The sequence below is a fragment of the Oryzias melastigma genome, linkage group LG7 (assembly GCF_002922805.2).
Source record: "Oryzias melastigma strain HK-1 linkage group LG7, ASM292280v2, whole genome shotgun sequence".
In the NCBI taxonomy this organism is placed as follows: Eukaryota; Metazoa; Chordata; class Actinopteri; order Beloniformes; family Adrianichthyidae; genus Oryzias; species Oryzias melastigma.
The window spans coordinates 22,508,242-22,521,924 of record NC_050518.1 but is presented as its reverse complement, the minus strand read 5'-3'; the positions used below and the strand labels follow the sequence as shown (position 1 = coordinate 22,521,924).

The 13,683-nt window shown below is 36.1% G+C and overlaps 1 protein-coding gene across 1 annotated transcript in view; it reads left to right on the top strand.

Annotated features, from left to right (window-relative positions):
- The window catches only part of march9 (membrane-associated ring finger (C3HC4) 9), a 33,587-nt gene extending 23,587 nt beyond the window's left edge, over positions 1–10,000 (top strand). The window contains exons 2-4 of the mRNA XM_024293364.2: positions 1,612–1,767; positions 7,907–8,099; positions 8,655–10,000. Of these exons, the coding sequence (XP_024149132.1) occupies positions 1,612–1,767; positions 7,907–8,099; positions 8,655–8,986 (681 nt within the window). The 3' untranslated portion in view covers positions 8,987–10,000. The remainder of the gene's footprint in view (positions 1–1,611; positions 1,768–7,906; positions 8,100–8,654) is intronic.
- The last annotated feature ends 3,683 nt before the right edge of the window (positions 10,001–13,683 follow it).

The following is a 13,683-nucleotide window of genomic DNA, read 5'->3' as shown; positions in this document are numbered from 1 at the left end:
AAAGTCTATTTAAAATCAATTTGAAGTGTCTGTGCATTAGTATGGATCATGTATGTATAATGGGAGATGTGCGCTTGGTTTTATTATTTTTTATATATATATATATATATATATATTTAAAGAGGAATATCGTTTTATTTTAGCACTAGCACTTTGTTTTATACTTTATATTTTATTGTTATTGCTTTCTGCACTCAGAAAATTGAATTTCTTTTTAATTTCATTGCACAAGACAAATAAAAACTATTCTATTATATTCCTTTTTAGACTTCTTAAATGCTGATCCAAATTAATTAAATAGAAAATCTGTTAACAAACATTTAACGCCATAATAGCAAAGACTCATGCATCAGAAAAACTGTTGAATTCTGGCTGGGATGCGGCACATTTGTGCAGCTCCAGTCAGCAGAGAACACAACACCCTGATGACAAAGAAATGTAGTCCTGACAGGAGTGTTGTGACATTAAAGCAACAAAACACTGATTGTTGAACTGTGCGAACATTCAAGGACACAATTGAAAACAGCCAGAACCTGCAGAACTCACACAGACTCTGTTAGCACCTAAATGCACCTTCTAGTGTTACTGCTCTGTCATCCGTCAAACAGGAAGACACAGAAAATACAGAGAACTAAGCCAGGAGTTCAAACAATGAGCATGTCATAAAAAAAGCAGCATAAGAGAGTAGACATGAACAGATTCCTCATAAATGCAGATGATTCACACTTCCTGCTTTAGATCTCCGTCCAGATCCATCAGGGAGGAAAAACACAGTTCAGCTGATTTCATTTGACTAATGTACCTTCTATTTTAGACCTCTGAGGGAATGTGAAAATTGCAACAAAGTGGCTTTTTTTCTCTCTGTTTCTTTGAACTGTCGCTAAAAAATGCCGCCACTTCTATCCGGCGAAAGGACAGCCTGTGACACATGAGTCTCCAGTCAGTAAATGAAAGGATAAGTGGTAAAAGTGCTGCAGATTTTGCCCAAGAGCTCTTTGAGAGACCGCACATTACTGATGTGTTCAACAAATATGTTCACTGTAAAGAATTAAATGAATTAGACATTAACATTTTGATGTGTAAAGCATCATGAATATTTTATGCCTATATTGGTTACAGAAATGGCTCGCTAATTTGCAAATATAAATATTGATGGCATCGTTTTGTTGAAACTTTGAGTTTAATTGTTTTCAACTAACATTAATGAAGGTTATGTAATTTAGCAAAACACTATCAATAACTTTAAGGAGCAGCAGAAAGTGTAAAAAAAGAGAAATCTGTCAACAGTCCTGCCCACAACTCAGATGGAAATTTCTGATGAACTCTTACAGAAACTGTCCAAGAAAACAACACAGGTTCCATGATTTTGCCTAAAAACGGCATAATCATAATTAAAAGAACACTGTGAACGCTTTTATATGAGTATGTGTATGTGCAAGAGAATATACAGTATGTATGCGTAAGAGAGTATATATGTATGTGAATGGTTCAGAATAAATAATGTCTTGTACGGCCCCTCATACTTTTACAATAGATCAAAAGTTGATCAGAATGGGAAAGTTTAAAGAGCTGGTTTATGTCTAACCGTTGATTTCCTTGTCTTTCCTGCAGGGGGAGCTGCTGAGCCCGTGCCGTTGCGACGGCTCTGTGCGCTGCACCCATCAGCCCTGCCTCATCCGCTGGATAAGCGAGAGGGGATCCTGGAGCTGTGAGCTCTGCTACTTCAAGTACCAGGTCCTGGCCATCAGCACCAAGAACCCACTGCAGGTACCAGTGAGAAGAACCACAGTTGATTGATTCTAGAAAAGGAGGCTTTCACTTCCGGAGTGAAGCATGTCTATAAACGAAAGTAGCTGGAGCCAAGTCAGCTCACGATGCAAGCAAAAGATGATAGCCACTAGTCAGCTTTACAACAGAATTACAAACTGAAAACTTTTTCTTTTTCATTAATTAAGTTTATTATTCAAGACAAACATAAGTGGAGTATATATTTTCAACGATTCATTTTATAATTTCTTTTTGACCTTGAAAAAAATCCCACAATTTAAAGATGTCTTTACACAAAACGTGATCAAACACGATTCATTCGTCAAATTTGCTTCTCGTGAGCGATCAAACAACGTGTCCAAAAATGTGGGAGGGGCTTCCGCCAAAAGTCTTTAGCATTATTGCTGCATAGAAGCAATGTCTGTGTCTTATTTATAAAGCGTGGAAGACATGGATGATGTTTGGGTGATCGGGTTTATTTCTTTTGGAGAGCTCTACAAAGACATTGGTGATCACTAGGGGTGTAGGGAAAAATCGATTATGTGATATTTGGCCATAGTTGTGTCGATTTAAAATGTGATGTTTAATTAATTATTTGTAAGAATCTTTCAGCGTCTTAGTTTTGTTTCCCACCTAAACCCTCGACTGCTAGTTGGCAGCACAGCGCACACCGGACCAGAACAACAAGACGTATCGAGAACCAGCTTGTGTTAAATGCTCAGTTAGCCTTGTGGTTTTTGTTGTTGCTACTTAGTATGACTTGGTTTTTTCTAAGTAATACACTTTAAAAAAGTAAAATGACTGGTAAACTCTTGGGATATATCGTGATATGTATCATATCACCAGATTCTTGCTAATACACACCCATAATAATCACGTCTGCATATCTGGATTTATGAGAACATTCAGAGACTCCCCCAGTCCGGTGAGGTTCACCATCTACTGCAGGAGCTGCATCCGAATCACGGCTGCTTTCAGTGGTACTTCCACCTCTGTGATCCACTTATGACTTGCTGTCCTGTATTAGTCCAAACAGGAAAAAATAAGTGTAAAAAGGTTTTTTATAATTGTCTTGTTGCAAAAATTAAAAATATTATAAAGTTCAGGAGAACAATCAGATTCTCCTGCATGTTGGTTTCGGACTCCACCCTTGAACATGACACACTGTAAAAAGTGAAACATTTGAGCAATTAACAAAAGTTTTAATTTGTTGCATTTAAAATTGTTATTAAATTAAAATTTTGACTTGATGGTTAAATTTGATAAAAACTAATCTTTTTCAATGTAACAAATCACAAAGCTGTTGTTAACTCATCCGATGTTTCACTTTTTACAGTGCACAGCCAAAGCTGAGTACCTGGTTATTTGTTGATAAGTGATGACACCCAAATCCCATTACTGCTCATTTTGTACTGTAGGAGCTCTGATCGTGTCAATACATTGACTTAAAGGGTAACCAAACCCTAAATCAACTTTTTTGTCTCTATAAATGGGACTTTAAAAGTGCTGACTGCTGGTCTACAACAATTTTTTGGCAATTTAAAATAAACTTGAAGAATTCTAAAAATAATAGTCTACTATAGTCTCTGTGCTGCCCCCTACAGGTTGAAACCAGGTATCACAGTTGAATTTTCTAAATGGTCAAGTCCAAGGTCATTTCAGAAGTCCTATATCATGATCTTCAGCTCCAGTAATGATAACATTCCTGTTCCCCAGCCCCACCCTTCGGACTGGATTTTAAAATTTCATCGGTGGGTGGAGTCAGGCTCCAACTGTACTGTTTGGTTACCCTTTAACATAGAAATACAAACTGCGCTCGGTGTGAATGCAGCTTAAAATATACTGTTTGACTCCACGATTATCAATCTTTCTCTTCATCAAAGCCCTAACTGTTATAGAAAAAATAGGAGAATAGAATTTTTAAAAACCAGTAAATAAGTCAAACTTTTAAAAATGGAAGTCAATAGGAAACTGCTCTATTTGAAATAACGACCCCAGTGGTCATTTGAGGAACTGCAACATTTTGAGTTTGTCTCTATTTTCTAAATTCCTTATATTTTGTACAAAAAGAGGATTCATCTCTACACTATAAACCAGCATGTTGTATCATTTCATATTATTTTAAACTCAAAAACGATGATCTTGAAGTTAATAAAAAAGATTTCCAGAAGGAAACATGAAAGCACGGATGTGTTTGGAAACCAGCTCCTCTGCTGTGTGAAGCAATAGCTCTCAAAATACCAGCGATAATCAGGCAGGAAGAAAACATCGCACAGACAAAGTTGATGCTGTCGGTGACCTTTTCTGATAAGTTAGTCAGCGTACAAACGCTGCTGCAGCAGCACACTCTTTGATGGAACAAATCACAGGCCTGTCGCTGGTGTGAGGACTGTTTGCCATATTGTGCCGACACATTCTCCCTCTGCGTCACCGTCCGTCTGCCCTCCTTCTCCGACGCAGCCAAGAAAACCTATGGAGGTGATGTGTTTGTCATCTGTGGGTTTTTCTCGCTGGGGACAAATTACATAAACTACTGGCAGATCATTTTAGAGCACGTCTAGTTTTTGTCATGTGTTAAATGAAAGCACAGAGTGAGCAGCCAATCAAAACAGTTGGGAAACTTGAAATATATCAGCGTCTTCACCCGTTTGAAAATATACAAGAATCCTGCTTCAAACTTGAGCAGCTTCTGTCTGCTTCAGCTTTTGGTGGGACCATCGACATTCAGTAGATTACATGGACAGATAATCCCTAATTTCTTATTGACTCAACTCCGTGATAGAGTGAGTCAAAGAGAAAGGGGAGTTTTGTTACGTTGACCCCACAAAAATATATTGTTATGTAAGAGAAATTTCCATGGAAATTATTTTTCCCACAGCCTCTAACTAAAGACTACCTCTGAATTTCTTAAACTCCTACTCTGTTGCAGTGGCCTTTAATAATTGTGATGCCATTTTAGGCCATAATCAGAAACCCTGTGGTGCTTTTTTGTTAAATAATCAATCAATCAATAAATAAATAATTTTAAGAAAAAATATTGAAATTCAAAACCTCTTTAAAAAATTAATAACAACTTTTGAAAATACAAAAAACTGTTGTTTTATTTTTTATGATAAATATACAATATGATAAATAACTAAATAAATAATATTTGGAAAAAAGTAGAAATTCAAAACTTAAAAAAAAAAATTGTTAAAAAAAATCCTGTGTCGTTTTCTTTTTAATGATAAATAAATCATATTTTAAAAAAAATTAGAAATTCAAAACATTTCAAAAAATTAATAATATTTATATATTGTTAAACTGTGTAATTAAAAAAATAGAAAAACATTTTTAAAAATTGATAAAAAAAAACATTAAAGATTAAAATAATCTTTCATTTTCTTTTTAATGATAAAAAAATTAAAAAATTGATGATTATAATTTTTTTTAAGTTCTCATTCCTGGGAGCTCTCCATTTAGATGCTCTACTGCTAGCTAAGAGCCCCTCACAGCCCCAAACTAACATTATCGGTGCAATAAAAATGGCGAACAATATCATTTCTATCTAGCCGTACATATTTTGATCCAAATTCCAGCTCAGACGAGGGAAACAAAGACGTTCATGGATCTATTTGTCTACAAGTGGATGCATCAGAATGGAGCGGAGCAGAGAGCTGGAGGTTATTGTGGCTTCCATGCTACAACTGTTTTTTTCAAACAGCATTTTTTTGTCAGCTCCTGATTCACAACAACTTGAATAAAAACTCAGAAATTCAATTTTAACCTTAATTTTCCTCACATGCGTCCTCCATCATTAGAAAAATTCTTCAAAAACATGTTAAAAACACAAAAACACAATTTTCACCAGATTGGGTCTTCAAGTAAACGGCAGCCTGCTGGTTCTTTGCTCACAAAAGACACCTGCCAAAAAAAAAGCTGTTCAAAAATTGCTCCACATACAGTCTAAAACGGTTTGACCTACTTTTGAGATTGTTTGATAGCCATGGATCTTGTGGGACAATCTGTGCCTTGAAACTACAACAGACTTTTAAAATTTCTGAAACCTGCAGAGGACAAAAAAATCTGTTTCTTAGAATGTTAGATATTTACTTAGATACAAAGTTAGAAATATTTTATGTGAAACTGCAAATATTAATTAATTTTTTTGGCACTTTTTGATAAAAAAAACCAAACAATTGGTGACATTTTACTATTTGACATTCATATGTTCAGTAGCTGGGATAGGCTCCAGCAACTCTGTCACCAAAGAGGATTTGTTATCAGTGGATGTTTTACATTGAAATCCTAGTTGAAATTTTTATTCCCAAATATTTTAATGTGCTAAAATAAAATGTTTAAGCTTATGTTTGTTTTCTGAAATAAAATCCAGTGTCTTAAATATACTGAGGATAGAAAAACGTAATGAAAATTGATCTGCCAAAGATTTAACCGCTTAAATCCGAGTTTGACCGCAACCAGGAGAAAAACTCAAAAGAGACGTCAGTGACCGAACAAAATAACAAAATTCACAGACTGGAAATTTAGATACATTTTACACAACTCTCAATAGTCCTTGGAAATGCTTGTGATATTATCTAAGATTAAATAAAATGTGGCCAAAACATTGGAACCATCTCCCTGGTGTAACCTTATGCAACGAGCTTGCACAAACACACACTGCTAAAACATTACCTAATTGTGTAAAACTGTTCATGTGTGTCTTCTCAATTAGTATTTTAGAACAGGGGTCCCCAAACCACGGCCTGCGGGCCTGATCCGGCCCTCCTTCACATTTGGCCCGGCCCCCAAATCAATTTTTACTAAATAAGACATTTTTCCAGTTTTTTAGGGTAATTTGGTATTTAGCTAATATTTCAGCTACATGCTAGCTGTTTTGGCTAATTTAATCTTTTTTGAGTTTATTCCTCTAATTTGGCACTTTGCTAATATTTTAGCTAGCTATCAGCTTCAGAATTTTCAGCTATCAACTTCAGCATTTTTGGCTATCAATTTAAGCATCTTCAGCATTTTAAGCTATCAGCTTCAGCATTTTCAGCAATCCAATTTAGCATTTTCAGCTCTTAACTTCTGCATTTTCAGCAATCCACTTCAGCGTTTCCAGCTATGAACATCAGCGTTTTAAGCTACCAATTTAGGCATCTTCAGCGTTTTCAGCAGTCAATTTAAGCATTTTCAGCATTTTCAACTATCAGCTTCAACATTTTCAGCTATCATCTTCAGTGTTTTCAGCTATCAGCTTCAGCGTTTTCAGCTATCAACTTCAGCATTTTTAGCTATCAATTTAAGCATCTTCAGCGTTTTCAGCTATCAGCATCAGCTTTTTCAGCTATCGCCTTCAACATTTTCAACTATAAACTTTAGCATTTTCTGCTATCAGCTTCAGTGTTTTTAGCTACCAATTTAAGCATCTTCAGCATTTTCAGCAATCAATTTAAGCATTTTCAGCATTTTCAACTATCAGCTTCAGCATTTTCTGCTATCAACATCAGCGTTTTCAGCTATCAGCATCAGCTTTTTCAGCTACCACCTTCAACATTTTCAGCTATCATCTTCAGTGTTTTTAGCTATCAGCTTCAGCATTTTTAGCTATCAATTTAAGCAGCTTCAGCGTTTTCAGCTATCAGCATCAGCTTTTTCAGCTATCACCTTCAACATTTTTTGCTATAAACTTTAGCATTTTCTGCTATCAGCTTCAGTGTTTTTAGCTATCAATTTAAGCATCTTCAGCTATTATTCTATCGCAGGTAACACCACACATCTAGTTCTTAAAATATTTCAGTATTATTTTTTTCTGTGAAGATGGCAGAAATTTACTGGTAAAATTTGGAAAACCGTAAATGTTTACGTTTAGTCTGTGATTGTTACACTTTTTCTGTTAGCCTACAAACCGTCCCCGCCCCATCAGAGAACAAAACAGTTATGTGGCCCTGACAAGAAAAAGTTTGGGGACTCCTGTTTTAGAGCAAAAATCAAGGAAAAAAAACAATCCCTAAATTAAAAAATAATGTAGATTTTGCAGATATAAATAAAAAATATATGTGTTTTTCTAATAACAGATTCTGTTTGGCTGTGAGGGTGTTGGGAAATTTGATTCTAATGGTATCATCACTTAAAGAAATGACTCCTCTTCCCGCAGTGGCAGGCCATCTCTCTGACGGTGATCGAGAAGGTGCAGATCGCCGCCATCATCCTGGGCTCTCTTTTCCTCATCGCCAGCATTTCCTGGCTCATCTGGTCCTCCCTCAGCCCCTCAGCCAAGTGGCAGCGTCAGGACCTGCTCTTCCAAATCTGCTACGGCATGTACGGCTTCATGGACATCGTCTGCATAGGTACACGTCCAACACAACGTGCTGCAAGTCGCCTCAGCATCGAGGCTTTTGAAGGAAGAAAAACAGGCTTGAGAGATGACAAAGAGTTATGCAACAACAAGGACAGCAAAGAAAGCAGGAGGTGGAGGAGAATGTTTTAATAAGGATAGGTTGGATTATGCAAGGACAAAGTAAGGTTGAGGTTATTACTAAACTGAACAGGCAGATGGTGCTGAAGTAGGAGATGACAGCAGCGCTAAAAGCCAAACAAATTTTGTTGATGAAGCTCTGAACAAAAGATTGTTTTTAAGGTGCGACTGGCTCGGCTGCTCTTGCGTAATTATGAGTTGCCTGTGTAAGACAACACTGAGAACAGATGGCATGAGATATCTGTGCCATGGTTTTTGCCAACTGTCTATTCTCATCCTCAGAATGTTCTGTGATGCTGATAGCGGCGCTGCCATCCACGTACCTTCATATTTGAAGTACATCAGTGGGAATTTATCATCTTTCAAGTGCTGTCCTTCACACCGCTTCAATGTTTTCTCTCTTTTTTTTGTTTTTTTTCCCGCCCAGGCCTCATCATCCACGAGGGATCGTCGGTGTACCGCATCTTCAAGCGATGGCAGGCTGTCAATCAGCAGTGGAAGGTGCTGAACTATGAGAAATCAAAAGACTTGGGCGACCCGCTCAGCTCGAACAGTAAGACTGGCGCCCGCGGTTCCCGCTCCAGCCCTCACGGCGTGGCCAGCAGCGGCGGCGGGCGGCACAGCAGGAGGCTAAGAACTATTCTGAACCACCACTGTGGATACACCATCTTACACATCCTGAGTCAGCTGAGGCCCAACGACCCGCGGATCAGCGCCGCCGCCAACCGGGAGGTGGTGATGAGGGTCACCACCGTATGAGCCGTGTGAGACTCCACGTCCGATGTGAGGCGAGTGGAAGAGCGTTTGGACCTATTATGAAATACTAAAGACTCAAGCAGGAGAGCCTGCGAGGAGCCGAACGGTGCCTGGAGCATCAACAGACTGAACACTTTGTGGATTTCTCCTCTTGTTTCGTACAGCAAAAGGAAGCCAGATGCTCCTTTTCAATAAATAAAAACTGATAAAAATAGGGACATTAAACATGAAATGAACAACGGGGGGATTGTAAACAGGCTTTATAACCTGATCCAAGATGTTTTTCCAGCCCAATATCAGGATAACACACATTTCTGTTCTCAATCCTCCAGGTTTTATTTCCATGTCCTTTTCTTTTCCTACACGTTTTGATTTTCTACTGCTTTTAAGAGGAAACCATGTGACTCCATACATGCCAAACGTTTTTAACTCTGTGTAACGATCTTTCTACAAATGATGCTGGCAAATAGACCGAAAAACTGAGACTAAACAAAAATAAGGGGAGTGCGGAGGCGTCAATACAATAATAAATCTCTACAAATAAAAAAAAAAATTGAAAGAAAAGCCAATAATTTTTCAGTCACACCTAATCTTTATCGCAATAAGAACGTGTATGTACATTTCACAAAGAATTTTGCATGGATATATCATTTTATTCTTCATCACACATAGACATGTCAAATTTGCTCTATTTTGAAAAGGTGCTTGCCAAAATAAAATCTTCAGAGGCATTTGACTTCATCGCACCAACTCTTTGTCGACCTGACAAACGCCAGTGTGTTACAGCTCAAATACAGATTGTTGCTGCTGTGTGCTGATTCAGATTTGATAACAAGTAAAATATTGGATTAAAAAGTGGAGGTCGGATGATCTCTTACCTCTCAGCCTCATATGTTAGTCTCTTCTTTACCCGACGTGAGGTTTGATGCATGCAGTGTTGGTTGAGTGTGTTGCTATTTTTCTGATATCAAAATGTCATGAGGTCATTCATTTTCAGGAAATAAACTTTGTATTTACTATAGTTTCCTTCGGTTTTGGGGAAGAACTACACGTAGGGGATTACTGGAAAGGAGGAGCCGAAGGGAGCTTCTTTTAGGTGCAATTCTAAACATCGCCACTGGGTGTCACTAAAAACCACACTGTGACAATGAAGCAGACATTTCATAGTTTGCCCTGCAGAACCCAAGAAACGATGTTCTTCTGAGCTTTCCAAATTGAATTGATATTTTTAGTTTATTTTTGATCATTTTAGCCAACACGAATAACAGCATTTAAAAAATAGAATGAAAAAGTAAATTATTTTTTTAAAAAAGAAAAAAATGAATAAAACAAGAAATGCTTGAAAATGTAAAACAAAAAGAAAGAAAGAAAGGAAAAAGAAACAATAAAACAAAAAAATTGTTAAAAATAAAATAAGAAGAAAAAAATATTATTTAAAAATGTAAAAAAAAAACAAATGAAGGTAAAAACATGGTCCAAATTTTCCCCCATGGGTTCTCCAGGACTAATTTATTTATTTGAATCCTTTTTATTTTATTTTATTTTATTTTAATTTATTTTATTTTAATTTATTTTGTCTTGCATTGCTTTGCTTTGTTTTGTCCCAAAATAAACAGAAAATATGTATTTAAATTCATTTTAAAAGCCCAGTGGAGCTTTAAATTAAAGTGGAGTTTTAAATTAAAGAATCAAAAATCTGGGACGGGGTTGTGCTTAGAAACACTGCAGCTAGCTAAGATTTTTTTTAATAAACAATTAGGTCATGACATTTAAATAAATTCAGCAAAACTATAACTTTAAAAAAATCTTTTAATTGAGTTAAATAAAAAAATAAAGTTTGAGAAAGTGGTGTAACAATTTATCTTAATAATTCGGTTCATATCATAATTTGTAGTTGATACTGGATCCTTTTGAGCCAGATCTAAAACTTCCACCAGTACGACTCAGAGAGAAATACGGACCAGCAGGTGAAGTTTTTCAAGTGTAAATTAAATATGCGTACAAACAAACAAGTAAACAAGAATGAATGTCAAATCCATTCACATTTTAGTTTGGTAAATTTCAGCCTATTGTTATTTTTCCATATAAAAATATTGCAAACAGAGCTTTATTAGAACCATTGGTCGTTTTTACACTATAGTAAATACTGTTCCTCAATCCAAATGTTATTTTCCAAGATCAATAACAGATCGATTGAATATATTTTGAAATGATTTTATAATGGTATAGGTCGATTCAGTTAACAACTTCAACCTCAGGCTGAAACTTTCTGATATGAAGCATCAAACCTTATAATTACAATTAAATGGTTAATTATCTCCTTTAACCTGAGTATTTTTATAAAGGTTTATTTGTTGTCACTTACCTGCTCAATACCTGCATGACAATCAGAAACTGAAGTCAGGAGAAAACCCAGGGCTGTGTCTGGATGAAACAGAAGCTCTTTAAAAGAACAATCAATCCGCTCATAATTACTAAAACTGTAAAAGAGCAAATGAAATGACCCCACTGTTCCTGAATTATTCAGAGTTGGTATTAAGATCTCTGTAAGGCAGCACCGCATGAAAACCTCCGCAGTCAAGCGTGTTACTCCTTGGATGGAGATAATGATGTTTAAACACCCGTCATGTGATTATTCATTTATATATATAAAGTAAATTAAGGATTTATTTCTTAAAAGAATACGAGTTTCACATCATTCTGCAAGTGTTGTGTTCCAATCTGTTTCCCAGGTTCAAGTCCATCAGAAAAACCTGGAATTTTTCATTGTGACTCATTAGAAAGATCAGAGGTAAGTCGGCTTCCTTGGAAGCAAAAGTGAGACGTCTGAAACATTTGCAGCGTACAGCTGCCACATTTACATAGAAATTGCTTCTTCGTGACTCTGTCGGTGTGAGTCAGCTCACCACTTAAACTGCCACACTTAGTCAATACACCAAAACAAGGCTTTTTATTAAATATTTAGTGTCACTTGAGTGAATAGTTTTTGCAGCCTGTGTGCTTCTCATGCTGGTTTTCATCAGAAATTTGATTTTGAAGTTGCTCTGGACAAAAAAAAAACATTTAATTCAAGCTAGCATGCCCAGCATAAAACCAAATATCAAAGAATGTAAATGTTCCAGGTCAAAGAACTGCAGTAACCTCGACATCTTAGCAGTTTGAAAATCCAGCTCTGGTTCAGTTTTGAGCTAAATATTATGAAACAGGTGCAGCATAAATCACAGTTATCTACTAAAACACTACTGTTTGTCAGGATTTATAAAAGTATTTCTTCATTTTCTCATTTGAAAAAACATTTTGCTAAAAAAAAATATTACCTATTTGTGGCTTCATGACTACAGTAGAGCTTTATTTCTGCAGCTCTGGATGTAAGTTACTACTTTTTTAAGTCTGAAATTACATGTTTCTTCTATATAAACATGCACTTAAGATCATCTGCACTTTGGTGCATTTTTTCCTGCCTTTGTAAGTCTGAACTCACGTATTGAAGCTGTTATAAATGTGACCCTTGAGGCATCTAAATCTGGCCCCTCAAAGGAGAAAATGATTGAGTTAGTAATTAGGTCAGATCTTTGATTGCCTCCAGATCGTTTTGCACAGCTTTTATCTCTCAAACCGGAAAAAAATGGCAGATATATGTAATTTAAACAGAGAATGATGCATGAAAATTGTAAAATGCGTCCCGTGCAGCCCTATAATGTACATCAAAAGGAAAGACTCATCCTTTAGTCAAAGCAACAGAAACACATTCTGTCTTCTAAGACACTTCATGTCACTCTATAGCCTGACCGTTTTATTTAGTGATTTTGGGGGACAGAATTATTTAACGAAAATAAAAAAAAAGTGTAATAATGCAAAATAAAAAAGTAAATAAAAGATTGAAGTGAAGCAGGCAGCAAATGCAGCAGCATGTCAAAGAAAGTCACTAATAAAGGCGTTTTTCTTTGTATTATTAATTTTATTTACAATTTTAATCCACAAGATATTCAATTCACTAAACGTTCAAATTCAAGTCCCACTTTTAATTGATTTCATGGAATTTGTTTGTTTATTTTTGTATAAAATGGGGTTCCAGCTCATAAAACAAACAAAAAAAAAACAGGATTTTAAATAATTAAATAGGTCTACTATTTAATTATTTAGGGTTTTTTATTTGAGTTTATCAAATAATCACTTTCATTTAACACATTTGTGCCACAATACCATAAATAAATTTGACCGTGTTTTAAAAAATAAAGGAAGATTACATTTTTCTGGTGTTTCCTGGAACTGCTGATCACATTTTTATTGTTTACAGAAGAAAATCTTAATTTTTGTGTGGATGAAATAACATTTTACATTTAGGTGGGCTTTTAAAAAGAAGAAGAATAAGAAGAAGCTTTAGAACATGTTCTGATAACAGGGTCAAACCCAGTTCATTATTTACAGCAGCTTGTCTGAACGCAGGTGGGAAAACATGAGACCAGGAAGCTGCTTCTCTTCTGGGTTTCCAAAAAGCGGCACCACATAAACGCGTATCCACCAGCATGTGGCTCCACCTAGCGGTCATGTTGGTGAACAGTCACTGCCTCCATCCGGGGCTCTGCTCTCCATTAGAAAAACAGTTCTCTTTTGCTGCCGCTAGAGGGCGCCCGTCTACAGAAGACTGAGACATTCATCATGTAACAACAACATGTATTTAGAAGTTAAATAACATTTTA